This window comes from Rattus norvegicus, chromosome 18 (assembly GCF_036323735.1).
Source record: "Rattus norvegicus strain BN/NHsdMcwi chromosome 18, GRCr8, whole genome shotgun sequence".
NCBI classification, from domain to species: Eukaryota; Metazoa; Chordata; class Mammalia; order Rodentia; family Muridae; genus Rattus; species Rattus norvegicus.
Window position 1 is genome coordinate 76,676,139 of NC_086036.1, and position 26,367 is coordinate 76,702,505.

The 26,367-nt window shown below is 48.7% G+C and overlaps 2 protein-coding genes across 4 annotated transcripts; one reads left to right on the plus strand and one right to left on the minus strand.

Moving 5' to 3' along the window:
* Positions 1 to 4,858: 4,858 nt before the first annotated feature.
* Positions 4,859 to 24,767, minus strand: Sall3 (spalt-like transcription factor 3). Of its 3 annotated transcripts, none has more exons than XM_063277499.1 (4): positions 13,692 to 23,792; positions 9,702 to 12,599; positions 9,145 to 9,485; positions 4,859 to 7,765 (listed from the first exon to the last, which is right to left on the minus strand). In XM_063277499.1, exons 2-4 carry the CDS (start codon positions 12,283 to 12,285, stop codon positions 7,334 to 7,336), a joined length of 3,357 nt encoding a protein of 1,118 aa, XP_063133569.1. In that variant the 5' UTR covers positions 12,286 to 12,599; positions 13,692 to 23,792; the 3' UTR covers positions 4,859 to 7,333. The 3 variants fall into 3 exon arrangements, with proteins under 3 accessions (XP_063133569.1, NP_001402632.1, NP_001102362.2); NM_001415703.1 differs by lacking the exon at positions 13,692 to 23,792 and adding an exon at positions 24,201 to 24,767 and having other exon boundaries at positions 4,867 to 7,765; NM_001108892.2 differs by lacking the exon at positions 13,692 to 23,792 and adding an exon at positions 24,201 to 24,767 and having other exon boundaries at positions 4,867 to 7,765; positions 9,145 to 12,599.
* Positions 24,281 to 26,367, plus strand: LOC108348827 (uncharacterized). The gene is made up of 4 exons (XM_063277672.1): positions 24,281 to 24,352; positions 24,544 to 25,155; positions 25,407 to 25,538; positions 25,998 to 26,367. The coding sequence occupies exons 1-3, from the start codon at positions 24,281 to 24,283 to the stop codon at positions 25,524 to 25,526; spliced, it is 804 nt and encodes a 267-aa protein (XP_063133742.1). The 3' UTR covers positions 25,527 to 25,538; positions 25,998 to 26,367.

Sequence of the window (26,367 nt, forward strand, 5' to 3'; positions counted from 1 at the left end):
CAGGCAGTTTGCTCACTGGTGGCAGACAACACACCCATGGAGCATAGCTTGCCTTAGGCCCGTCCACAGATCCCTTGACCCACAGGTACCAGGAAGGACTGGGCTGAACACAGCCACGATCCAGGAATGGTGTCCAGGCACTCAGCAGCAGTGGACTTCCCATGGCTTGCGACATAAGTCACGGACTGCAGGATCCATCTGTGATCTTAATTTTCCCTAAGACCCCTGAGCCTGCATTTCTAAAACCGAGAATCTAATCCAGGCCAGGAGAAAAAGATGCCATGGGTCACAGCTTGGCTTAAAGGACATCCTGACAGAACCAGATTATTATTATGACTAAACTGATATCCCCCCCCCACCTTCTTCCAGAATAGATGGGGGAGAACACAGCAACAGGGACAAACAGAAAGGAAAGACGCCAACAAGCCAGGAGCTAAACCCTGAGTAAGGGATGGTGGCAGCATGCATGGGTGACAGAGAGTTGTACTTACCTGCCTGGCTGGGCTCCAGATTCTACAGAACACCCCGAGATCATTTAGAGCATGCTTGGAGCTCAGCCTAGGAGAGCTGTTCATAAGGATTTACCAATGAGGCTCACTTGTACCAACTGTAGGAATCCTGCCTGAATCCACCCAATATCGTCCTTTCCTTAGTAATAACGACCCAGGCACTTTTGGCCTGAAATTATAACTGTTTCAACTCATTACTGGAGAAGTTATCTATACACTGGTGACACATAATAGAACTGTGTCTTGATGCCTCTGTCCTTGGGATTTGAGTATATTTTTTAAAGCTTTAGATAAAAAACAAACAAACAACCTGGCTATTACACTTGCCTCGTGGAAGATTCCAGATTTCATGGCAGAGATCGGTGAAGGGCACAGCTCCCAAGATGCCTTCATGGGGAACTAACTGTGTGTACAGGACTAAAAGTCACAGAAATAAAAAAAGCTGGGATGAATTTCTGTCAAAAATCTAATTTATTTGAGAGTTATTTGGAATTGTAGGGAGGGAGGCCTTAAGCAGTTTTTAATATTTCTAAAAGTTTGGTCCTTTGCAGTGCAAATTAATGTTTTCCAGCCCCATTTTCTTTTTTCAATGGTGTCGGCACACACTTCTTGTAGGTAAATTAAGATCACAAGGGCAGTTGTTTCTAAACTGTTCTTGACATAACAAATAGGGAAAAAAAAAAGAAAACAGAACCATTTTAGATCTTAATCAAAAGATCTGCTGGTTCTAAAAAAAAATGTGGTGACCTTTGTCACTTAAAAATTCTCATCTCAGGGGTATAGTGGCACATGCCTTTAATCGGTCTTGCAGCATTTGGACGAATATTTATGAGACTGAGGCCAGCCTGGTCACGTAGTGAGTTCCAGGACAGTGCAAGAAAGAAACTACCTCAACAACAACAAGAAAAAGAAAAATGAACAAAACAAAGTAAAACAAAACAAGAAATCCCTAAGAAACAAAATTCACCTCTGCTCACATTAAAATCTGTGTCTTTTAAGTTAGCACAGGAAGATTGGAAGTAAACAGAGCCATTGAGGAATCAAAATGCAACATGGCTGAAAGAGAATGATTCAGGTTCCTCTGTAAAAGTTCTAGCTTGCAGATCTTTTGAAAAACACATCATACCAATTTAGAACATGTGTGTGTGTGTGTGTGTGTGTGTGTGTGTGTGTGTGTGTGTGTGTGGTGTGTGTGTGTGTGTGTGTGTTGGGGCAGCCATAGAATCTCCTTGTTCATAAATAAACCCATTTGGAAAGTTCTAATCCAACCGTTGCTTCCATGGTCGAATCCCGGACAGGGCGTGGTCACACTGATGTACAGAGGTTCACCCTTTCAGCCTATAGACTGGACCCAGGGGCCACTTGTTTTCCGTTTACACATGCTGACACCAGTGGCAGTCTCTCTTCTGTCCCGATGCCCCTCCTGACTCGCCCGCCAGGCCCCCCTGAGCCTGGTGAATGCCTTACTTATGCTGCACATGCTGCCTGCCTCACGTGGGTGCGCTTACGTCTGCCTTGTCTAAATTATAACCTGAGATGCCCGAAGAAAAAGGGCAGATGCGGACGGACTGAGATGTAAACCAGAGAGTGAGCAAACTAACGATCTGGCTCCTCTAATTTTTAAAGATCAGGGAAAAAACCATCATGCTAATCTGAACATTCACTTCTTCCTCAGGGGCGTGTGTGTGTGTGTGTGTGTGTGCGTGCGTATATGTATGTGGTGAGTGTATGTATATGTGAGTGTGTGTGTATGTGTTGAGTAAGTGTGTGTATGTGGTGAATGTGTGTGTATGTGAATTTGTGTGTATGTATATGGTGAGTGTGTGTGTATGTGTGTGTATGTGTGTGTATGTGTATGTGAATGTGTGTGTATTATGTGGCGTGTGTGTATGTGTGTGTGTGATGAGTGTGTGTAGTGTACATGTGTGTGCATATGTGTATGTATGTGTATGTGCATCCTTGTGTGTAATGTACACAAAAAAGTCAGATTGCTTTAAAAATCTGTTTTCTAACTGAAAATAAAGTCAACATAATTTTCATTAGAATGTGTTTTTATCTTACCACCGGTACTGAAGCCCTGGAAAGAAGGCCAATGAGCTGAATGTCTTCTTGCTGCTTTCATATTTAAAGATAGAAACACATTTTCCTGGTCCAAAAATGATTCCATAGGGACCTTTCAGCAATTATTTGAGATAAACTTTCTATATCACAATATCTTAGACAACTGTCCACATTCTGTCTACATCTATATAGATACATCGCATATCTCTATATAAATGCTGTCAATTACTCCGTGTACTGAATCACGACAGGGAAATAAGTATTAGTGGCTTTAAAAAAAAACAGGAGTTCGGGTTGGGGATTTAGCTCAGTGGTAGAGCGCTTGCCTAGGAAGTGCAAGGCCCTGGGTTCGGTCCCCAGCTCCGAAAAAAAGAACCAAAAAAACAAAAAACAAAAAAACAAAAACAGGAGTTCGAGAAGTAGATTCAGATTCATCATCAACTTCTGAGCTCTTTATAGATAAGGAGGCTGGGTGATGGGAGGGGAGAGGCCCCACCTCTGGCAGATACAGTGTTCACTTCAGCTCCTACCTTAACCTTCTACGGAGCATATCACAAGGGTGAGTGAAGACCGGTCACATGCCCTCCCACTCAGCACCACACACTACGGGAGATGACTGCATTGTGACTGGCTCTTATGGCTCCCTCTTTGTGAAGAATGCTCAGCTAATAGCAGCCATTTCTCTTTCAAGAAAAAAGGCAAAGAATTTTCCCTATTACCGTAAGAGGTATTTTCTCAGGTCAAATTTTAATGGCTAGCGTGGTCATGCCCAAATCAGCCAAGAGACACAAAGATGTCCCGTCATCCTCCAGTGAACTGTTCAGTCACAAGACGCTCTGGTGGTAGACAAGCAAGTGTGTCCACCCTTCCTTAGCCCTGGTGTTCGGTGAACGAGTTAGGCTGGTCAGGGTACGTGGTGGGGACAGGCTGGACAAGGAGCCACAGTCACATGGCATCACTGCTTTGCCTCAAGCACGTGGTGGGAGAATGAAATAAAGGGCTAAGGTGTCCGCAGCTAGAGCCATGCAGCTCAGGGACGGCAGTGGTGTGAAGTCGGTGGGGTGGAAGCACAGACACTGCTTGGGAATAAAGAAATGCCCCTGACATTTGGTATTTGGTATTGTCTGCCTGTCAGGGAGACGCTCGGGGGATGTGCAGACTACCCTCATCCACGGCTTCAAGGTTGGCCCTGTAGTGCTGCTTCGATGTGGACTTAAACGTTAGTGACTCCTGAAATGAACTTAGAATAGAAATGTCGTCAAATAATTTTTAGGGACTGTTGTCACTTACGATGACTCTTTGAGCAACCAGAGCTCGTGTTGGAAGTAGAACCCATAGTTGCTAAGCCCATAGATCTCTGGCTGGCTACCTGCAAGTGTGATTTTCCGAAGAGATAATGTTCTTTTTCTCTTGGATTTAAAATTTTTATTGAGGGTTCTAAATAGTGGTGGAATTTTTTGCTATTTTTCTTTTTGAAAAAAAAAAAGAGATTGAATTTACTATCTGAATAGTTCAAACACGTTGGTACTGTTTAATTCGGAAGGATCAAAAACATGGTTTAATTCCTAAGGAAGGGAGGCATGGTCGGCTGGATTAGTGGTTGGTGCCTTCCTCATTCCTAAAGGAACTCTTCTCCCCACATTGCTCCTGATACAAGTCACGTTAGCCTCTGGGTATCAATAGTTACTTAGTGTCTAAAACGAAGAAGAAAAGGATACTATCCAAGAGTTCTTAAAGTTATGATCTGTAGCAATGTTATCTGTGACTAATTTAAAAACAAATGACGTCTCCAGTGGGAGTGGACAGAGGCTGACGTCAGACAGCCCACGTGACATCTGCCGAGCGTACAGTCTGTGAGCACAGGCTTGCTCCTACACGGATCTGAGAACACCTGTGTGTTGTGGTGACCCGAAAGCTGCTGTGTTCACCCAGTGCAGAGGATAGAAGGGAATCCTGAGCATGGCCGCCTTTGGACACTGCAGATTCTCTGGCAAGCATCTATGCCTAGTACCTTCCATAGCAGATAAATGTCTATTTAACTTAAGAAAAAAAACCAAAGCGGAGAGATCCGGACCAGTGGCAAGGTTCTTGTCTGGCATGCACTTACAGGAGCCTGGGTTCTGTGCCCAGCACTGAAAAAATAATTCAAGATCAATGTACTTGTAGTTAATACTTAAATATGACCTGCCGATCCTTGTTGGATGTTCCCCTTGGAAGACAGCACAGACATGCATCCACCACAAACGACCGGCACTGCGAACTCCACCGAGAAGAATCAGGGAACACGATTCAGAGATAATAGGACATCCTGCATTTTATTCAGTTCTGTATGACAAAAATAGTAACCTAGTCTACAACATCCATTTCAGTCAGTAGATGTGTCAAGCCACAAGATTTGATCATAAAATATATCCAGGTCTACCAAACACCCTGGCTGGTTCTGGGAGGCCCTCACCCCCGCGTGGTTTTTGCGGTATAAAAATAGTGTCTCTCTTCACCACGCAGAGGGACAGCCAGCCCTGAACGCAGAATGGGGGTGGTCTCTGCGCCTTCATCAGCTGTCTCGTTTATAACACTTTACATTTCTCTTTTCTTAAGTTATATACACATCCTTTTGAGAGAAGAAAGAACACTAACGTGGTACCAAATACCAACCAAGACAAGGGGGAAGAAAACACACCAAGAGGACACGGATAAATAACAAGACATTCAACTGCGAAAGCACAGCAACGTTAAGCCACCTGTCCCCTCTTCCCAGAGCCGAAGCGCCTGCTCCCATCCCCCAGCGAGAGAGGGGACGGCCTGAAGATGCTCCACCTCACTACATGGAAAACAGAGCCAGAGAGGTCAGTGTTCATTTCCACAGACAGGAACAGCTAACGAGCCCAGAAGCTCTCTGCTCGGACACAGGCCAGTGGTAGCCATTCGCCTGCGACGCTTTCCCCGGTCGGTTCAGTTTGAGGTGACTGCTCTATCCTTCTGTTTCACACTGTCTGGTTTAGCCTTCAGGCGCAGACAGCTCCCTGCTGAGGTACCCAGCTACCTACAGTATGTCTTGAGCGATTTTTGTTGGGAGTCCATCGCGTCACTTCCCAGCATGCTTGCAGTGCACAAAAATGAGGTAGTACACACAACACTGACGTTCAAGTTTCCAGTCAGCCCCGCCTCCCAGCATCTGGCTTCTTTGCTCAATGGATGCAGTTTATACAGGTCGTCAGCAAAAGAGATCGGGGTTCGAATAATCGGGACGACACACCGTGTTTGCACTCGAGAAGACAATGAATCACGGACTTAGGAAATGTCAAGGTTATGACGGATTATACTGCCAGACACTCGGTATCCCAGTCTCATCCGCGCCCTGACCAATGCTACGAGGCAGCCCCGTATTGTGTATGAGAGAGACAGAGGGGGGAGCCTACAGTAAGATCGCGCTTGCGCAATGCGCACCTCGCTGTCCCCCTGCCTTCCTGGGGTCAGGGGACTGAGCATGATTTGTCAAAGTTTTGTTATGGTGCTCACAGTTTCTCAAGAGGTTCTGTAGAGAAGTTAAATAAATCATGTTAATTTAAGAAACGGCAGACCTTATTTTATTGAGGTGCTGACAAATCCCGGTGGCTTCTTTTTTTTTTTTTTTTTTTTTCTGCTTAAACAGCATAGACTTCTCATGTTTGACTTTTAAGAGAAAAAAAAAAACCAATAAACTGTGACATGGGTTTTTTTCCCCCCTCCATTTTCTTTAAACCGAAGTACTATTTATAAAATACTTTACATCTTTTTTTTTAAATTTTCAAATTATAGACAAACTTCCCTAATACAAAATTCTAAAAGTGCAATTGTATAAATTAAGATTTGCAACCACGTGATACAAACATTACCTCTTTATCATACAGCTTTGATAATGTGAAATATTTACTCACACGACTGCCTATGAAGCTGTGAATCATTTCACGGTGATGCTTGTCTGTAACCTGCTCCCGATCGGCCGAGGGGCTACAGACCACACTAGAGAACAATCGTTCACATAGCAGCTACAAACGTTTAAATTAAAGGGGGAGGGGGTGTTACTGACAGGTACTTGCACACAAAAAAGCATGCTATCTTTCCCAATAGAACGTCACGATTTTGCCTGCATTGAATTAATCCACTTATTTATAATGAAGCAAATCTTGCTCTTTAAAAAAAAAAATCACATAGCCAGATGTATTCTGTGATACAAAATCGTCATTTAGGGTTGGGCTATTTTCTTGTCTGTTACCCGCATAATCTTAACATAAATACTATAGACGAAGAGACTGTCATTATACACGGCGTTTGGAGCACTAAACTGCTTCTTCAAGACGAAGAGTCCCTAAAACAGAGTTCAAGTGTCTACAGAGTTTGAACGAAACCATTGAATGCAGCTCATGGGGTAACCGCAGGGGACCCCGTTCCCCCACACAGAGGGGGGTCACTAGGTTTTAGGAGAAATGAAGTAGATATGGTCTGAGCTCTTTCTGTTCCTAAGGCCATTTTTTTTTCAAGCACATAAGCTCTTGTGTGAAATTTACTTAAACGGTTGCAGAGTTCTTAAGAACAGTCAAACCCACTGCAGTACTGTGCCTCACTCTCCAGGCCGCCTTACAGCAGCCACATGGTACAGGGATTTTCTGTCGTGGGTAAAGTGTGAACGAGAGCCTAGGCATGTGGGGTCCAAAGCCTGAAGCTCCAAGTCTGCAGAGTGGACTCGGGACAGAAGAGGAGGGTGGAGTCTTATGTGTGTCCTGCTAGTTTATTCCAATCTCCTTGTTATCCTCAATGAACCTTGTGAACGGCCGGCTGGCTCCCGTCTCCGGGCTTGCTTTGTCCAAGCTGACGATAGGTGGACTACTGCCAGTGCGCGTCTTGTCCACCCCACCAGCCATGGCACCCAGAGGCGGGATGGCACCTCCGCCTAGACTTACTGGGAGCTGAGGGATGCCTCCATTCTGAATGACTGAGATCTCATTGTTCTTCATGGCGAGCCCATTGGTGATGGCAGCGGCATACTGGTTCCAAAAGCTGGGGTCGACATTCATCGCCCGAGCCGCCAGGTCCTTCTGGAACATTTCAGAGAACTTGAGAGCGTCGCCACCCAGCAGGGCCATGGGGTTTTCCACAGACAGACGGCGGCCACGCCTCGCAGGCGCGTTGTTCCACATGTGGGTGCCCATGTGTACCTGTGAGGGGGTACAGAGAGACAAGCCACAAGTAAGCAAGTCGAGAACTCAGAGGCGGCTATGGCTTGATCTCAATGTTTCAGGGGTCCACATTCTAAGCATTAGCACCCGGGGGGGGGGGGGTCGGCAGAATGCAGTTAGGGGAGCTTCCCCGAGCACCTTGTATTAGACACACAGTATTTCATTCTGTGGATATAAAAAGTGAAACTGGCTTGTTAAGAGGACAAACCTGCTAGATATCAACATACACACACACACACACACACACACACACACACACACACACCCCAACAGGACAAAAACAATCCCACAAGACTGTAGAGAATAAAGGCCCTTGTCTGTTGCCTCTTCCGTTCTCCAGCTTAGTGTGTGCACGTGGTGGTCAGAAGACAACCTCTGGTGTTATCCTTCAAACATCCCCCCACCCCCTTTCCAGATAGGGTCTCTTCCGTCCCTGGAACTTGCCAAGTAGACTAGGCTCAGGTATCTTCTCAGCTCACGTTCAAGCTTTTACAAGGCCTTGAACTTGAAGGCCTCCTCTCTTGCTTCCCCTCAGACAGGAGAATGAGTGCTAAGACCCTCCTGGCCACCCAGAGCCGCAGGGTCTTTAGGAGGCTCCTGTTCAGTTCAGTGCTGGCTCAGCACAGAAGCCACAGGTCTTGACCACTGGCACTCCCTGGAGAGGCTTCTGAGGCCTAGACAGGTGGTGTCTGTTTAGCTGAGGCCAGCAGCCTAGCCTGCAACCTAGAGCATCTGTCAGAAGTCAGTCTCCAGACAGCACTCAGCTGAGCTTGGGCTTAAGCAGGGACAGACACAACACATTTCCTCTAGGGTCCAGGAGCTGGGGAACTTCTCATCCAGTGTCCCTCCCAGGGGCCCTGTCTGCAGCCGCGCAGATGATGGAACATTCTAGACCTCACAGAGCAGGTCCTGTCTTTGTATCACATGCTAAGGTTTGAGGGTTATATTTATTTTGTTTTCAGATTAGAGGTTTGTGTCCTGGGCCCGCTCACCACGTATCTATGATGATCCTAGGCCTGGAGCAGAACCGACACCATCGGAGAAAGCAGGCAGACACCCCCCGACCCCCCACCTCAAGTGGAACATGGACTCCCGATTCTCGTCCTACTGTTCAACAGGCTGCATATCTTTTGAGTATGAGCACACATGTGCTACTCATATACACATGCACACACACATGCACACACTATGTACACTCATACGGTCTATGTACAAACCACCCACTCTGCACATGTGCATACATACACACAAAGGCAAGGACAGAACCCTCTCTGCCAGGCAGCCTAGAGTAAGGGTGCATGGCACCACCCATGGGTGCCCCGTGGCTTGGGCATAGCCTCAGGCTGTGGTCCTCTCACCTTGAGATTGCCCTTGGTAGTGAAGGCCCTGCCACAGATGGTGCAGCCGAAGGGCTTCTCCCCAGTGTGGGTGCGCTCATGGATCTGCAGGGCACTGGCTGAGGAGAAGGTCTTCCCACATGACTGACAGTTGTGCTGCTTGGGTGTCCGGCGTGGCGGGGGTGCCAGCATGGGCGCCAGGCCAGGGCTCATCACTGTCTGGGGCCCAGTAGGTACCTGGACCCCGGCTGGTAGGGCTGGGCCCTCACCCAGTGCGATGGCCTTGCTGTGACCGTTTACTTCCATTTTGATCATGGTGGGCGCAGGGCTGGAGGCCAGGCTAGGCGTGCTGTGGCTGGGACCTAGAGTAAAGTTGGGGTCAAACACCTGAGAAGGCAGCTCTTTCAACTTGTGTGTCAGTAAGTGCTGCTTTAAGTTACCCATAGTGGAGCAGCCTCGCCTGCAGACTGTGCAGACAAACGGCCGCTCCTTGGTATGGCTGCGGTAGTGGATTTCCAACGCACTTTTGCAAGCAAAGGGCTTGCCACAGACACCACACACAGTGCTCGCACACTTACCCCGTTCTCTGCTCAGGAACAGCAGGCTGAAAGGGGCCTCCTCCTTGATGAGTGGCCGACCAGGGTGGCCCGCTGTCAGGTCCAGGGCACCTCCATTTCCTGGGCCGGGGGGTGGGCTGTCCAGTCTTTCAGTCTTCAGTGGGATCTCCTGCGGATCCTCCTGGTGGCTAAGCCCTGGCGACTTGGAACGGAAGCTCTCACCATTACTGTGAGCAGGTGACAGAGCCTGGGAGGACGAGGACTCAGACAGGGCAGGGCTGCCTGCGCTGCGGCTCTCCAGGTCTCCCACTGCAGAGGAGGAGTCGTTGCTCAAGCGGTCGCTTTCCCCAGACCCATTTTCCACCGACTTCAGGCTGGCCAGTTGCTGGCAGTTCATGACCGAGTCGATCATTTTCATCTGATTCTCCAGGGCGGCGATGCTGGAGATGACCGACGGGGGTGAGGGTGGACAGGAGCCCGAGTAAGACAAGAGCGGTTTGGAGGAGTCGCTGGCTGTGTCCTTCAGCTCTGAGTCCTCCTCCATGGAGTTCTCGTCGACATCGTCGTCAAAGCTGCTGAGGGTCTCTGCATTCTTCTCATCAAAGGGCAGTTCGGCATCCATGGCCTCCTGCAGGCCCTCAGGCAGTGGCGTGTTCGGGATCTGTCCCCCCATGTGCATACGGATGTGCTGTTGCAACACCACAGCGTTTGTGAACTTCTTCTGGCAGATGGGGCAGGAATGCTGCACTCGGAGCGGGGGCTTGGCACGGTGCACCCCGAAGTGAGTCTTCAGGTTGCCTTTGGTGGTGAAGGCGCGGCCACAGATCTTACACTTGAAGGGCCGTTCCCCTGTGTGCGTCCTGTAGTGCATCTTCAGTGCGCTCTGGCAGCTCAGCACGCGGTGGCAGATGACACACTGGTTCGGGTCAGTCATCTTCTTGTCGATGTTCTCCACCAGCTGCTGCAGTTTCGAGGTCTCTGACGTTTGCATAGAGTCAAGCAGCCCTCCGAAAGGAAACTGGGCCTTGAACTGGTCGGAGACAGCTGGAAGACCGGGGCTCCCGAGGCTTGTGCAGGCGCTGTCTGTGACAGTGGTGGCAGCCGGAGTGGGCAACCCGCTGACCTGCCCACCCACCACTGGAGCGTCTCCTGTCCTTGTACTCGTGCAAGGCAGGCTGACTGGCTCAGCTTTAGTAAGCGGAGGCCCACCCAGCAGTGGCTGGGGTGACTCAGGCCTCACTGTGATACCAGATTCTGTATTGTTGAGGCCTGGAGACAGAGAGGTGCATTCACTGGATGCTGGAGAGGGCCTCTGTGGGGACCGGCTAATAGGAGTGATGCTAGGGGAGTCAGTGTAATTGTGGGTGCCAGGGACAGTAGGGGGCAGCTGAAGCCCTACTGATGTTGGTACAGTGGGCAGCACTGGCTTGCTGTCCAGCCAGGTGGTCACCGGCTTTTCTGGGGGTAGGGACATGCCGTAGGGAATCCCAGAGCAGGTGGGCACATTGTCGAGGTATTCTGGGACAGGGTAGGGGTTCATCTGAATGTGGGGGTACTTCTCCTTGTGCCTCTGGAAGTGGACCTTCAGGTTGCCCTTGGTGGAAAAGCGGTTCCCGCAGATGTTACATTTGAAGGGCCGTTCCCCTGTGTGGGATCGCAGGTGGATCTGCAACGCGCTGTCACTGCCGAAGACCTTGGCACAGAACCTGCACTTGTGCTTAAAGAAAGGGTCCTCAGCACTGGCCTTGGGTTCGAACACTGAAACGTTAGGGGGCTTGCCCTTGCGGTGCTTCATAAGAGCCGAGAGGGGGTCCAGGGCATTGGCTGTGGCAGCAATGCTAACCAGCGGGTTGGGGAAGATGACACTGCTGGATGAAGTCTGAGGTAGCAGAGGGCTTGGCAGACTGGAGGCTGAGCTGAGGAGGGGTCCGGGACCCAGGGCAGGGGGCGTAGATGCATTTTGGGGCTGCACCGTGTTACCTACAGTGCTGGATGCTGCGGCCACAGCTCCTGGAGCTGGGCCAGTGCTACAGGCTGGGTGTGCCCCAGAATCTGTGGGGCCAGCACTAGTGCTACAGGGGGTGCTTGTGCCGGAAGCGGGCTGCGGCTGCGACAGGTGCTGGGGGCCATCGAAGGCTGCCGACAGGGTGGAGCCTGAGCCAGCAGAGGCAGTGGCTGGTCCAGCGGAAAGCTGGAGGGACGCATGCGGAGTCAGGCCCGGAAGCTGTACTGAGGCTGCTCCAGGGGCACTGGCTGAGGGCTTCAGCGGAGGCCCAGGCTGCCGGCTCATTAGGGCCACCTGGCTGCGGATCTGCTCGATGAGCTGAAGCTGGTGGATCTGCTGCTGCTGCAGTGCCACCAGCTGCTCTAGGATCATGGGGATGGCCACAGCACCCACGCTGCCACCAGCGCCTGTGGTGCCGCCTGCACGCGCACCCTGTGAGAACTGTGCCACGGCCACCTTGGTGCTCAGCAGCGTCTCCAGGGTCACATTGGTACTAGGCATGCTGAAGGCCGCAGGCTCTGGCTGTGGTGGCAGTGCAGGTGGCGGTGGGGGCACACTTGGGCCTGGAGGGCCCTGGTCCGCAGAAGCCTCCACATCCATGGGCTCCACTTCCTTTGCAACAGCCTTCACCTCGCTGCCCTCTGGGGGCGCCACCTCCTCAGCCACCTCACTCTCAGTGCGGTCACTGGGCGAGCTGGCAGGAGAAGGTTCTGGAAAGTCCTCGGAGGGCGGCGCCGGCTCATCATCATGCACGATCAGCACCAGTGGGTTCTTGGTGCAGGTCTTCTTGTGCTGCAGGAAGTCCGCCCACTTGAAGAACTCCGCACAGCACTTCTCACACACGCTGGTTTCCTCGCTGCCGCTCCTGCTCTCACTGCTGCTGTCGGCGTCCTCTGCACCGTCCCCCGGGACGCCTAGGAAACCAAGAAGAGATTACATCAGCCAGGCTCCGCCAGACAGCCACCCTCCATTTCAAAATTTTGCACATCAGTAAAATCAATATTTTTTATTTTGTACAAATTACCCCACTTCAACATTTCTGACATCCCAGCGTGTGTGTTCTATGACTCTTTCTAGCTAGCTAATCATTTTCTTAGCACAATCCATCAAATTATGAGGCTCTATCAATTGTGGATACTGCTTCTTAATGAAATTCCATAGAAGGCATCGATTTCCAATATCTTCATACAATCCTCAGCCACCCTGTCTGTTGGGTACAAAGCCAGCCTTCGACGGGCTCATTAGGATTCCCCTTTACCATCGGGCTTCCTCATTTCCAACAAAATTAGAGACGTCTCTGCCAGTTCACTTAACATTGCCGAGCTAATCCGTAACCTTTCCCACACACCAGCACCTGACAGGAAGCCAGTGTGGTGCGGTCTGGGCTCGTGGATTTAGTATCTCTAAACCCAGCTGAGGTGGTGCTGATCTAACATGATCCTACCAGAACCTTCTGAGTCAATAGGCTTTTATTTCACGTAGGGAATTTAGGCCAAATACCACGATCTGTGAGCCTAACAAAGAAACTGTAAGCGCTTCTCCAGATCCTAATGGTGGTGCCGTCCTTCTGTCCTTCTCTTCCCTCTTTCAGAGAACCCGCCAAGTGACTATCAATATACACCATGTCTAAAAGGAATCATGTTTAGTACCAATTAATCGGCTCTGTCAGATGCAATATTCTTTGGCGAAATGAACTTAAAATTACATGTTATCGTGACTAGCCAATGGAGTTTGGTGGTTTGCTAACAAACTAGGAATTATATATTTAAAGTTCATTGATGTTGACATGTTTAACATGAGAATGTTGTAGTCAGACACACTTTCTGTACCTATTTTCATCTATTCTCATAGAAAGACTTAGCAAATTATATGCTTGCACCATCGTGGAAAAGCCCTTAATTGGTTACACATGTTTAATTACTGTTGTAGGCAGCCACTTCCTCTGTCTCCCCTAACCCTCTTGTGCCGAATAACAACCGTGTTTAATGAACAACTCTAATTCACACCTGATCAAATAAATAGCCGTGGGGGGCGGGGGCGGGGAGATCGACCCTCGGTGACACTTCCGGTGCTTGCTTTTTGGGTCACCATGGGGTGTGGTGCCCACCTCTGCCTGGTTTGGTGTGCCAGCTTGGCTTGGGTGCCATTGACTTGAAGGGTTTTTGTTTTTGTTTTATCGGCTTGCAGATGGAGTTGGACAGCAACAGATCGTCTGAACAGAAGCAAGTGTCACAGGCCAGTCAGCTTGAGGTGGAGAGCAAACCAGCCCCAGTCCCTCCTGAAAAGGCACTGGTGTTCCAATGCTAGTACATGGACTTGCTAAAAAGTCTCTAACAGTTTTCTTTTAAGGTCTCTTTCTTTCTTTTTTCCAGGGGAGAGGTTAATTCAGCACCATACTAAGGAGAGAAATCTACTTGTTGGTTTTGTCTGTTTGTTTGTTTGGTTGGTTGGTTGTTTTTTAAATTTTGTTCCAGAAACTCCCAGTGCTCCTTGCCTGGAAAATGAAATAAAAATATTTTTGAGGCTGGTCTGTCGCTTTCCACGAGGCCATTATTTCCAGGTAATTTATACATGCCTTTAAAAATTATTAGCAGCATTCAATTAGCATTTTCTTAACTGGCTAAGCCATTTGAAGGGGAAAGAACTTAGAGCTGCAACCCATAAACCCCATAGACTTTTAAACTAGGCTCAGTGCGAAGATCAGGCTGCAGCAAGCGCTCTCATTACTGCGTGGGGGAAGGAACGTAATAGGTATCTGTAATGAGGTTGAGGGTAGCTAGGAGCAAAGACACAGCCGATTTATACCACAGATAGGCACATTAGCAAAACAAATACTCCGTGCTCAACTTTGCTCAATATATGCAAAACTAATTGTAAACCTGCTTAAGGTTATGGAACGGGGTTGGGGGTGGGGGGTGGTGCAGAATTTTTTTTTAATCATTGAATAAAAACAAACTTTGAGCTCCTCAAAATTCCAGTAACTTAATTTCGAAAGTTTTAACAACATGCCAGTTCTTTAACTTATGATTTCTCTTTAATTAATTGTATAATGTTCTTCAAAACCGCACATATCATACATTATATCATTTATCATGTATCACATACCATATATCATATATCATATTATATATTATATACGGACGTTAAAAAGCTTATTTGCATTAAGCAGTAAAATAAATGCACAGAAGTAGCAAAGCAGGAGACTGACTTTAAAAAGTTCCTTTCCAATGTGCAAAGCCATGATATAAAAGGTATAATCTTGGTACTAGTCAAAAATTGCTAAGGCCTTGAAATACTGTCTACACGAGTTTCCTTTAAGGAGATAGAAATGTACAGTACAAAAAATGCACAAAAATTGAAAGTTTAAAATTTAAATTTACAGTATCAGACAATATCCCATCAAAAGAATGCTTTACATTTAGTGTGTGTTTAGAAAAAATTCATTCAGAAGATGCTTCAGGGTGGGCTGACTTTGAGATCATTTAAAGTACATTCAGTGTAGACAGAATTAATCTGCATAACTGTAAGTAAGTTATACCTTCAAATATGAGCATTTCCCAGATTTTCCTTATAACATAGTGTAGCATTGTGACCCAGAACACGGGTGCTTTTCAGGCCCAAACAATTCTCTATTTACCTTAAAGATTTGCATTTTTACATTCCCATTAGTATTTTTTTTTCATTGTGTTAAAGTGCTTTTAGGGTTCACATCCAGATGCACTGACTGAAGCTGAGAAGGGAACCCTCAGGTAATTTCTTTTTCTCTTTCTTTTTTTTTTTTTCCCCACTGCAAGGGCTGCTAAATTATAAGTGTTTCTTAGCTCTACAGAGTGTGCCCGGAATATTTAAGCACATTCTACCAAATAATGTCATTTTGTTTAACACAATGTTAAGTGACAATTATCCCGACATAAGATACTTTGTTCAAAGTACAGTGATCCTCCACCTATATTCCTCACAGACTGAAGGAGGGAATTGTAGGGAAAAGGCGTTCTGACCCTCTGGAATCCTTAACAGTTCTTTATGTTAATGAGCCCAACAAGGAAGCGAAGCTTCATCATGAATTTCACTTTTGGCCAAAGAGTGATCTTAAAAACTACAGTCAGTGAGGGGGAAAATTCTTCAGTATGATTAGCATTTCTTATCTGGGGCAAATAAATTAGAATGACCCACTTAACATTTCTGCTGGGGTCTGTTTAAAAATGCCAGTAACACAGACACTTCAGTGTCTTCCATGCCCAAAGCTAGGGCTAGGCTCTCCAAATGTGAATGCAACCAGACCTCCTTTATAAAAAAGTTGGAGACAGGCAGAAATTTATTATGATAGGCACAGATACAAATCAAAGACTAATGTTCCCTCTGTGAAACTGAACTTGCCTCCCTCTATTTGAAATGTTTTTAAGTCACAAGATACTCTTTAGCTGGACTGACGGATGATCGGGAATAACTGAATGTGGTGTGCTTTCCTAAGGACAAGACTCTCTGGAACATCGAGAGGTTTTACTGCCTCACAGATCGTGAGTGTTGACTTCTGATGAAATCCTACAGAGAGGGAGAGAAATTACATGAGAACCTGCTTTTGAGCCCAGGCACGCATAACAGTGTCGATGTACGAAATTGACGGTGTTATTTGTTTCTGCAAGAGAGAACCCAGGTGGGTGCCCTGGCTGCTTTATATTTTATCACGTCACCGCTGCCACTGGCCTTTAACTGCCATCTTGTAAGCCCAGGTTATATTACCCAACCACGAACCGTGTCTCATTTAAGCGTACATTCTGAACTGGCCACCGTGCTAAAAAAGTAAAAGTTATTAACTCACTAGTTAATATTGCTAAAGTTTTTATTTATGGGTAACCGGAGTCAGAGAGACACTCTTCAAAAGGACAGCAAAAAGAAATCTTTAGGAAATGTATTGGCAATTCAAGTTTTTACTCTTTCTTTCTTCCTTTCTTTCTTCCTCCCTTCCTTTCTTTTCCTTTCTCTTTGAAGAGAGGACTTAAAATCAAGCATTCTAATTGGTCTCATCTGTGTCAAAGCAATTTATATATATATATATTTTTTGCCTGGTGGTTGTTCAACAGCTAAGATTTGAAACTCACTAGGCAGGGATTAAGCAGGCATTTTATAGCACTTCACTCTAAAGGTTACATACACTTATACGCTAAGGGGAGAGAAAATGCTAACCAGTTGACCAACTAATCCATCTGGGTGTTGGATAGGGCCTTCTTCCTAGTTAGCAGACCAGTTGGTTAGTGACAGTGGCTACCAGGTCATGATACCCATCAAAAAGCCCACGCAGCCCTCACTATTCTGGGAAACCAGTCATCTGCACTGGGGGAGGCAAAAGAAATAAATCTGGGGTTGGTTTGTAGCCCTCCCAGCACTTGGGATTCCTAACTCCACCTTGCAACAGTCACGTTTGTGACTGGAGAAGGGGAAGGCCCGCAGTCCCTCAGAGGAAGCCACAAGGCAGCTGCACAGCACTGGTTCTAAAAGTATTTTTGTATTCTCGTGTTTAATGAAAACCTCTCAGTCTTCCTCACCTACCGAGATTCCCAGTGAGTCTCTTGCTTTCACTTCTGGTTAGTTTTGGAAAATGACACCATTCTCATTCATTCTCTCTCTCTCTCTCTCTCTCTCTCTCTCTCTCTCTCTCTCTCTCTCTCTCTGTCTTCTAGAGCATGATGATCTGTCTCAAGCCCCAAGTGAAAAAAACGTGGCAACGTATACAGATGAGACTCCACGCTTTCTCTATACAAAGATTCATGCTCAGCTCTCAGCGAGGCTTAATTTTAGTTTTTCTTTTCAGAAGTGTAAAGAATTTCACTCATTATAAAGCAGCAGTAAAATTGATGATTTATGGCTTCCTTTCCTTTGCTACATATTTTCAATCCACTGCAATTAACAGAGGGAGAAGGCAAACTTGTTTAGTACAGAGAGAGGCGTGTTAAACTTCCCCTCTTAAACTTTAAAACGCCAGGTAGGTCTTCCCGACAGGAAACCCTACTTTTTCCTTTGTCTTTCTGTCTCTCAAAAAATGTAGCAAGCATTTCTCAAGTTTTCTCAAAGTCTTTGGAGACACTTATTTTCTTGCAAATTAATTCTTTTTTAACTCCTTATGATAGCCTTGAATCCCATAAAGAAAGATGAATTATCGCCATGCTGAGCCCAAGCTGTGTCACAGGAGGAGACAAATAGAGACCCCCACTGGGTTTAACAATGTAGAAGAAATTCCAGGCGCAAAAGAAAAATTTCTGTCCTTTCCCCCAGACCCGGAAGCCTGTGCTCACAGAGTTGAACAGTGGAGGGCAGTCTTGCTATGCTCAGGGCGGTACTGACCCACAGGATCCCTCTTACTCAGTGGCCCACATCACAAATTTGTTAAGTCACGACCACCTGTGGCACAGGCCCCAGGCGTCTTCTGTTTAAACTGGTTCAGTTCTAATCTGTGCGGTGAGGCTCCTCACCGGGGACTGAGACACTGTCCCTTTATGGGACACAAAGTTGAGGTAGCATCGAACACAGTTACTTTGATAGAAAGATGTTTGTAGCGCTTCAAGGCGTTTTCCAGGCTTGACTCCCCGAGCTTCATAAAAAAAAACAAAACAAAACAAAGAAAACCCAGTATCAACAACAAGATCCTCACAGACCTGAGACGTGTTAGAACCCAGTGACTCTGGTCGTAATTGGCTGAGGGTGGCTTAAACACAGAAATCTCCACGATCTGAGGCAAGAACATCTTTTCATGACATCCCTTCTACCAAGTGTCCATTTGACTGAAATCCGCTATCAGAGCTCATAGAAACCCTCCCAGTCCCTAACTCTCTTGACGAGGGGTTGGGAAATAGAGTGACCGAGCAAAATGGATTGCCGGCAGAGACGTCTACATTGAACTAGCTCTCACACTAGCACCACAACTAGGAAAGAGACTGAAATCACCTGTAAGTCTAAGGCTTTAGGCAACCGGGCCAGGCGATTAAATCATTTCCACCGCTGACCATCACGTCGAGGTACTGCTTCCTTTCTACTCCTTTCTACGGGAGAAATCTGCATACAAGCAGAAAGTCATCCCGAAAAAGCCACCACCCACCCCCACGACGCCAGTGACTCTGCATGTGTACAAACGACACAAGACTATTATCAAACAGCTCAGCCTGAGGCCACTCTGAGGACCCCACAAGGCTGAGGAGGGAGGACAAAGTGCCCTGGCACCTGCAGGGTTAATTAAACCGTTCAAGACGTAATGGCTACACAAAAGCCAAGCTAGTTTCTCTTCTTCCAAGAGCTATAAACACTTGTGCTGAGCTGGATGGCATTTGATAAGCTTGCACCGCACGGAACAAACTCGTGGGATCTCTGGTTAACACTCAGGACTCGGGAGTTCACTCTTAACAGAACGGTGTGTGGAGTTCTGTGGCCAAGGTCAACGGCACAGAAGCACTAATTGTATTATGAGCTTGACATCTAGCGGTCACCCCTGGCAGGGCAAAGCAGGCAAAGGTTAAATCAGCAAGGCTTGTCACCACAGTCCTAAGGACTCACCTTTAGGGAGAGGAGACACGAGTTGGCCAGCGTTCTGCCACCCACCTTCCCTAGGACCACACTTAAAAAAAAAAAAAAAAAAAAAAACCAGTTCCATGCCTCACTGTGAAGAACGCACAGGGGGCTGCGCCTCCTAGAGTACACCCCACTCAGTTAGAGGTGAGGGGAAAGGTCCCCCCTCCGAGGGGAGAACACTCAGGAACCATCTGCCCCCTTTGGCGGCCAGAACCCCTTGCCTTTAATTAAGAAACAGATCAATCTTGGTCTTGAGCATAAAGGTCATTCCATTATTTTGTTAAAAAACTGTATTTTTCACTTTCTGGGGGCATTACTAGCTTTGTCTGTCTGGCAGCCACACAGTTAACCCAATACCTTAAATCATAACCGTGTTGAAATTACAACAGAAAAAAATCCAAGATAATTAAAAAAAAAACAGTTTACCTAAAACACTAAAATCCGATTTTTCACATAGATTGCGTGTGAAAAGCGCAACTCAACACGCACCTCACTGCAGTAGCAGAATTTCCTCACATGTTCCACATGTTCACGAGAATGTCTAAGATCCACTGGCCTCTCCTATACTGGCAACTAGTCAAGAAATAGTGGACAAAAACAAAAGTGAGCGAGACAGTAAAGGGAAAGAGAGAAAAAGGAAACCCTTCTTTTTCGTATTTTTTTTAAATGACACTCAAAACTAGGTTGCTGTATTAAAAGATGGTGAAAATCGCATTAGCAGCTTTAAGACGTTTAACTTACTTACACAAGACCTTGTGCCAAGACTTACACATGAGGATGCTAAATTCCAACTGATGGTCAGTTCACAAGAACAGAAATCTTGGCTCTGTTTACTGCATTCCCCATCCCCAAAGAAAATGCTCTGAAGGCCACCAGGAGGTGGACGGTGGGGCTGAAAATGAAATCTGACCTACTTTTTGTCTGTTTTCGACATCATTCTAGATACAAAGAAATAATCGGCTTGCTAAGTAATTCCTGCTGTTTCCCCCTCTGTACCTTCCCCTCTTGCTCTGTCTGGACACATCTGAAGAACCTGGATTATGCACAGCTTTGAAAAGTTTAGAATACACTCTACTTAAATGCCTTAACTCTTGTCTCATAATCAGCTCTCTTTAAGGTGGAATTCATTGGCGCCCATTTTAACAGTGCGCATTTTTAAACGGGTTAAGTTTTTTTTTTTTTTTGAACTCGATTTTAAAAAGAAATGTTTGCAAATTCTTTCTCCCCCTTCCCTCCTCCACTTACTTTTTCCCCCCCTTTTTTACCTTTCGTGTTTCAGAGAAAACAATCTGCCAGTGGTTGTAAGAAAGTGGCTTCTGTATTGTCCCTTTTGGTATGCTGAATTGTAAATGCGAGTACTGGGGGAGGGGGAGGCAGACCCTGCATATACAGATAAAAGAAAAAAGGTCTCCTCACTGAGCTCTGGTGGCTTTCTATCCCTGAACTTAAGCAGTCTGTGAATTCCACTGCTTAGCTCTTAGGTCGAAGCTTACCACATTTGAAAGAAATTTCAGGATAGCCACATACTGTAAACTGGTAGAAAATAAGAACACCTCGAGGTCATTAGTGACCACAAAAAGATGCATCCTCAGAACCGTTTTAAATTACAACATTCTTTTGTTCTTCCTTAAACACAGACTTTCCCAGGACTGAGAAATGCATCTTTAGTAACTGTCTTTATTTTTCTTTTTGCCGCACACGGTTGCAATGTCTTTAAAGTTCTTGGTAGGACTTGAGGGTGGCACTGTCAGTGCAAGTTTTAATTAGTTTTTCTTAGAAACGAAAATCTTCAGCTGGCTCTTGGGTGGCAGAGATCTAACTGAATCCCAGAGCTGAATCACATCTATTCCTAGGATGGGGAATAGTCACGAATAAACAATTTTAAGTGACAGTTTCTAGCAGGGAGTTGAGTCTCAGTAACTTAAAATAATATCCCAGGGTAACTCCAGAACTCTCCATAAGGTAGGGTTGCTTGCTTTCATGTAGATTTGTCATTCATTCCTTCAGTCTAAAAGGTGGAGAGGACCAAAGCTATTGCTGACTTTTTCTTATTGCTTGTCTAAAAACCAAATCCTGGGGGGGGGGGGGACGACAACAACAACAACAACAACAACAACAAAAAAAAAAAAACCCAAACCTTAAAATATTCGGTTTCCACTGGAAATCAACATGACTAGGCATCTTTGGCCTCTATATTCATATTCTCTCTCTCTCTCTCTCTCTCTCTCTCTCTCTCTCTCTCTCTCTCTCTCTCTCTCATAAGGTATCTGTTCTGTATGGTATTAACAAAAGCCTTCAATTCCTCTGCAGAGGTGGACCTGGCGCTTTAATTAACTTGTCACACCCAAACTGATACAAAGGAACCATTTACTTCATTTCTAAAACACTGTAGACTTGGCTCGCTGGTAACTTCACGCAGCAGCACACGTTTGCCTCCTCTGCATGCAAAACAATTTAAGAATTTGAAATGACAATGGAGTAATTTAGTTTACACAACCATTTACCTTAAAAAAAAAAAACAAACTACCTCTCTTGGCTATGTTAGAGTTAAGAGAGCATGAGCATTCCTTGACTTCATGGAAACAGACTATTTTTTATGCTCCAGGAACAATCTGCTTCAGAACAATTAAATCAGAAAGAACTTATTTTAATAGTTTGCCTGAACTACCCTTCAAACCCGAACAGCACATGCAGCTTTACTAGGGCTCAGCCTCAGACGGGCTATTTTTGGCCTGTTGCAAAATATGATGAGGAACTGTGGTAACCTCAGGCTCAGAAGTCCGAATGACTGTAGAAAACACAGCCTGGATAGAAACACTGCTACTGAAGGGAGAGAAAGCCTGTATATGGAAGAGTCTCGAAATAAATTCGAGCAGCGAGCAGAATTCAAAAGAGAACTCGTAAATAATTGACTATCTGGGGTTTTCAACACGGTCGGGGTTATATATCCTCTGACATGTTTACACGATTAACTTTACCACACTCACATTTCTGAAGCGAAATTAAAAATGAACAACAGTGCCTCGGCTTGCTAATTGTTAAATACACGAGGTTTTACTCTATTAATTAAAATATGCTTTAATAAAAGGCGACATTGCACATTTTGATAACGACCCTACAAAGCGGAGAAGTATTTACACTGTTGCATTTTAGAGCGGCTGTGAAAGCGGATTTTGAGCTATTCAGGAGCCGCAATAATGAAGCTTTAAAATTCCTCACTGGGATGCAGTGTAGTTCTTTTGAGGGAAAGACTGTCTTTCTCATTCGGCAGAAATAAATCCATTCATTTGATCATGTAGTCATTGAGGGTAATACAAAACAACCCAAGTGTGAGAAATTCTATGTGAAGAAGTAAACAAAACAAAAAAATCCATTTCCATGACAAAAAGATTCTTTGTCCCTAATCTACCCAACATATGCAAGCGTTTCTTTTTAGCATATCGCCCGTTCTAATCTTGGCTGACTTGGCTGCAGAGATGCGGGTCCCTCACCTCACGGCAACAAAAAGACCCAACGAGTCCCATTTGATTTAATTCATTCCAGGGCTGCTATGGGCATTTTCTCACTTTCGACTGCGACGTGCATGCTTTGTCAAACTTTACCGCTGTGTGTGAAAAACTTAAATTCCGTCTATTAGGGTTTTTGAGGTTTGTTTTTTAAAGAGATGCTATTATTTTCATAGCTAAAAAGATTATTTAGTATCTGCCTCTAGGCAATTTACAATAGACTAGGTTCATCATAAAAGTTGGCTTTTAAGGAATAAATTATTCGAACTAGTTGGGGGACTCTGTCATACGCAGCCGCCCCTCCTCGGCCTCCTTGCTGGTGCCCTGAGGACCCTAGCAAGGCGGGCCAAAACTGGCGCCCAGGGCTCACCATTCAGGGTGCCATAAACTTAAGGGTGCCAAAGTTCAACTACACTAAATTCGCATCCTCTCTAGTGTTTAACTTCCACATCGCCCATCCTGCACTTTTGGATGGTACTAGGAGGAAGTTCCTACCATCGAAGTAACTGCGAAGGTGCCTCGAGAGCCCGATTTCGGTACGTCCAAAAGAGTATGAAAAGGCCGAAGGGAAAAACTTGGAATCCGCCAGAAACGTGCTGAGGTCCTACCGCACACACGCACTAGCCCCCAAAAGAAACAGCTGTGCTCGCGCCCCACAATTCCCTAGTCGGCCATTAACGAAAGGCCAAGAGACATTTACTTCCCCACTTGCTTCCGAAAGGGATGATTGGATTTGTCAACGCTCTGGGACACCGCGGGGTTCGCGGCCTGAGGGTCACCCGAGGCGGCCTGCTGGCGGTATCAGGGACAAGCAACAGAGACTGGGATCACCGAGGTGGCGTTGGGCCCCCGGGTAGGCTCCAGGCGAGCACCGGCTGAACACCAAGGCGCGCGGCGCCGAACAAAGCTGGCCAGGAGGCAGCTTCCAGGGCCCGCGTCCAGCGGTAGGTGAGCCCCGGACGCGTTCCCCGCTGCTGCACCCTCTTTGGGGTCAGTTCTGAGCTAGACCAGGGGTCCTGGCGCGTTCTGGAGGCTCCCGGCCCCCCAAAGCAGCGTGTGGGCTCAGAGAGCCAGAGCCGCTTGGAAGCCGCAGCGCAGACCCCCCTCCCGCCCGCTCGCCTCCAGTCGGCCTCTGCCTCCAGCCCAGCCGACTCGGATCCGTCCTGGAGCAGCCCGGCCTCAGCGCCCTTCGCGCGCAGCTCCCCAAGTATGAGTAGCGGAGCCAAGTTTACTTGGCCCGCAACTCTTTTCCGCTCCCGCGCGCTTCGAGGGAGTACCAGTCCGGGTTGGCCAGCCTGGCCGAGGGGCCGGACTCAGAGCTAGCTCTGGCTCACGAGAACAGGGGAACTTTTTCCCACTCCAAGACGCCCGCAGTCGCTCCCACCGCCCGCGCTTCCCAACCTGGGTGGGCGCCCCAGAACTCTGGGCCACCCTGAGGTCCGCGGCCCTCACCGTGCTCCGAAGCCCCGTCCTGCGGCGGTAGCTCCTCGTCCGACTTGAGGTGCTGGGGCTTGGCCTGCTTGCGCCGAGACATGCTGCTAGCGGCGCTCCGGCCCCGTGCGGGGCAGCGGCATCAGCGGGGTGGCCGGCGGGGACAGCGCGGGGTGGGCGCGGGGCGGCCGGGCGGGCGCGGGGAGCGGGGCGCGGGGCGGTGGCGGCGGCTGCGCGGGCCGCGCATGGGGCTGAGCAATTAGGCTGGTGAATAATGCATGGCCATTAGCGGAGGGCCGCGCCGATTGGCCGGCCTCCAGCGGACTCCGGCGGCCTATGCAAATGAGGCCGCTCTCGCAATTAGCGGCCGCGCTGGCGAGGAGGGGCCGCGGCGCCTGCGGACCGGGGTGCGCGCCGCCCCACGCCGCTCACATCGCGGGTTCCACCGCTCGCCCGAGCTCAGGCGCTACGCTCCTCCGTCGCCCAGGTGCGGCTCCGGCGGGCCGGGGTGTGGCGCGGGCCGTGGCGGCGGCCCCTCCGTGCCGCTCAAGCTGAAAACTTTGGTGGCGTCCGCGCGGCGCCGTCTCCGCCGGCGCGCCGGGCTCGCCCCTTTATAGAGTGTCTGCGCCGCCGCCCGCGCCGCGCACACCCCCCCGCCGCCGCCGGGCCGCCCCTCCCGGAGCGAGCGGCCGCGGGCAGGGCTCCGGCCCGGCGCCTTTGTCTCGCCCGGGCCGCTCGGGCGCCGCACTGCCTGCGCTCCGGGTCGGCCGACCGCTTCTGGTCCTCGGGAAGCGACTCGCCTCCCCGCTCCGCTTGCCCAGCCCGCTCCGGCTCAGGTGTCCCTGTCTCTGGACTTTCTTTCCCAGCTCCTGTCCACTTCGCGGGGTCCTCCGGCGACCTGCCAGGCTCGGAGGCTCGCGGCCGGAGCGGAGTGCGCACGGTGGGGTGGCGGGACTTCGGCAAGAGCAACTTTCCGGTTCGGAAGCGGCGCCGGCCGCGCGGCTCCTCCCCTCCCTGCGTTCTCCTCCCCTCTGCTGTCCCCCGCCTCCCCCCCCACCCCCGGTCCCCACCGACTCCGGAGCGCCTGCCCCGCCCGCTGCCACCACCAGGGCTTCACGGCTCCGCGCCCGCCTGCCAGGGCCTCCCCACCGCGGACGGCTTCTTAAGTCCAGGGGAGGGAGGGGACAGCGGGGCCTAGGTATTGCTCCCCCCTTTCCGTTCCCGCAGGCTCCGTGGCCCCAGTGCCTACTATCCAGGCCTACGGAGTGGGCAACGAATGCGACTCAAAGTTCCAAGTCCACGAAAGTCCAGCGAGCCTGCCGCGTGTTGTCGGGATTTCGGGGATAACGTGGGGGCCAGGTGAGGGGGTCACGCATGTCTATGCCAGACGGGCACCCTTGGACAGCTGGCGAGGCGCGCTCCCCGCCCCGCCCCCCCACTCCCGCGGTCACGCGAACGCGGCCTCGCTCCGGCGCGCACACTCGCGCGCTCTCCTACACCGAGCGCACGCGCCCGCGTGCGTCCTCCATCCCAGAGCTGCCACCAGGATGTGCCCCAGGCCTCGCCGCAGCCGCTCCAATGCCCTTCTCCCCAGCATATGTTATTTTTTTCCCTTCTTAAATTTCTTATTTTTGCCTGTGCAAGTAGCTAAATTGCGGAGCTTGGCTCAGATGGCCTCCCGGAGTTTACCCTGGTTCGTTCTGTGGGTGGAGGGTGGGAAAGTAAGCTGACCCTCAGCCCCAATGCAGCGACTTGCGAGCTTCCCGCAGGGCTGAGGGAACGAACCGCCTACTGATGGACTCTCCTACCCCTCCACAGTATCCCAACTTATCTGACTATTCAGGCTCTTGGAAAGCTGTCTTTCGGCTCTACGCTTGGGTTTTCCCACACTGCATTCTCCCGCCCCGCATCTAAGCCTAAGTTCCACGAAGCAACAGCTTTGGGCTCCGGGAAGAGCGCAAGAGAATTGTGCTGAGGAAGAACGCGCACAGGTTGGAGTCGCCTCCAAACAGCCCCAAGAGCCACTTACGAAAAAAAAAAATTCCTTAAGGTTGGTTTGTTTTTCCTTTCGGTGGAGGGTGTACTTACTTAAGTGAAAAAAATTAAAAGCAAATAAAAGATTTTCGAAACCGTGAATTCTGTTTTAACACACGTATACACTTACGCACACGGATGGCACGTTCGCAGT

Excerpts from the sequence above, each read along its gene's own strand:
- LOC108348827 (XM_063277672.1), top strand. The coding sequence starts at position 24,281 with ATGCTGCTAGCGGCGCTCCGGCCCCGTGCGGGGCAGCGGCATCAGCGG. Across the intron at positions 24,353-24,543 it reads GCCGGCGGGGACAGCGCGGG|CGGCCGCGCTGGCGAGGAGG; the intron begins GTGGGCGCGGGG and ends TCTCGCAATTAG. Across the intron at positions 25,156-25,406 it reads TCGGCAAGAGCAACTTTCCG|GCTCCGTGGCCCCAGTGCCT; the intron begins GTTCGGAAGCGG and ends CCGTTCCCGCAG.
- Sall3 (NM_001108892.2), bottom strand. The coding sequence starts at position 24,282 with ATGTCTCGGCGCAAGCAGGCCAAGCCCCAGCACCTCAAGTCGGACGAG. Across the intron at positions 12,600-24,200 it reads GGACGGGGCTTCGGAGCACG|GCGTCCCGGGGGACGGTGCA; the intron begins GTGAGGGCCGCG and ends TTGGTTTCCTAG. Across the intron at positions 7,766-9,144 it reads CTACCAAGGGCAATCTCAAG|GTACACATGGGCACCCACAT; the intron begins GTGAGAGGACCA and ends ACCCCCTCACAG.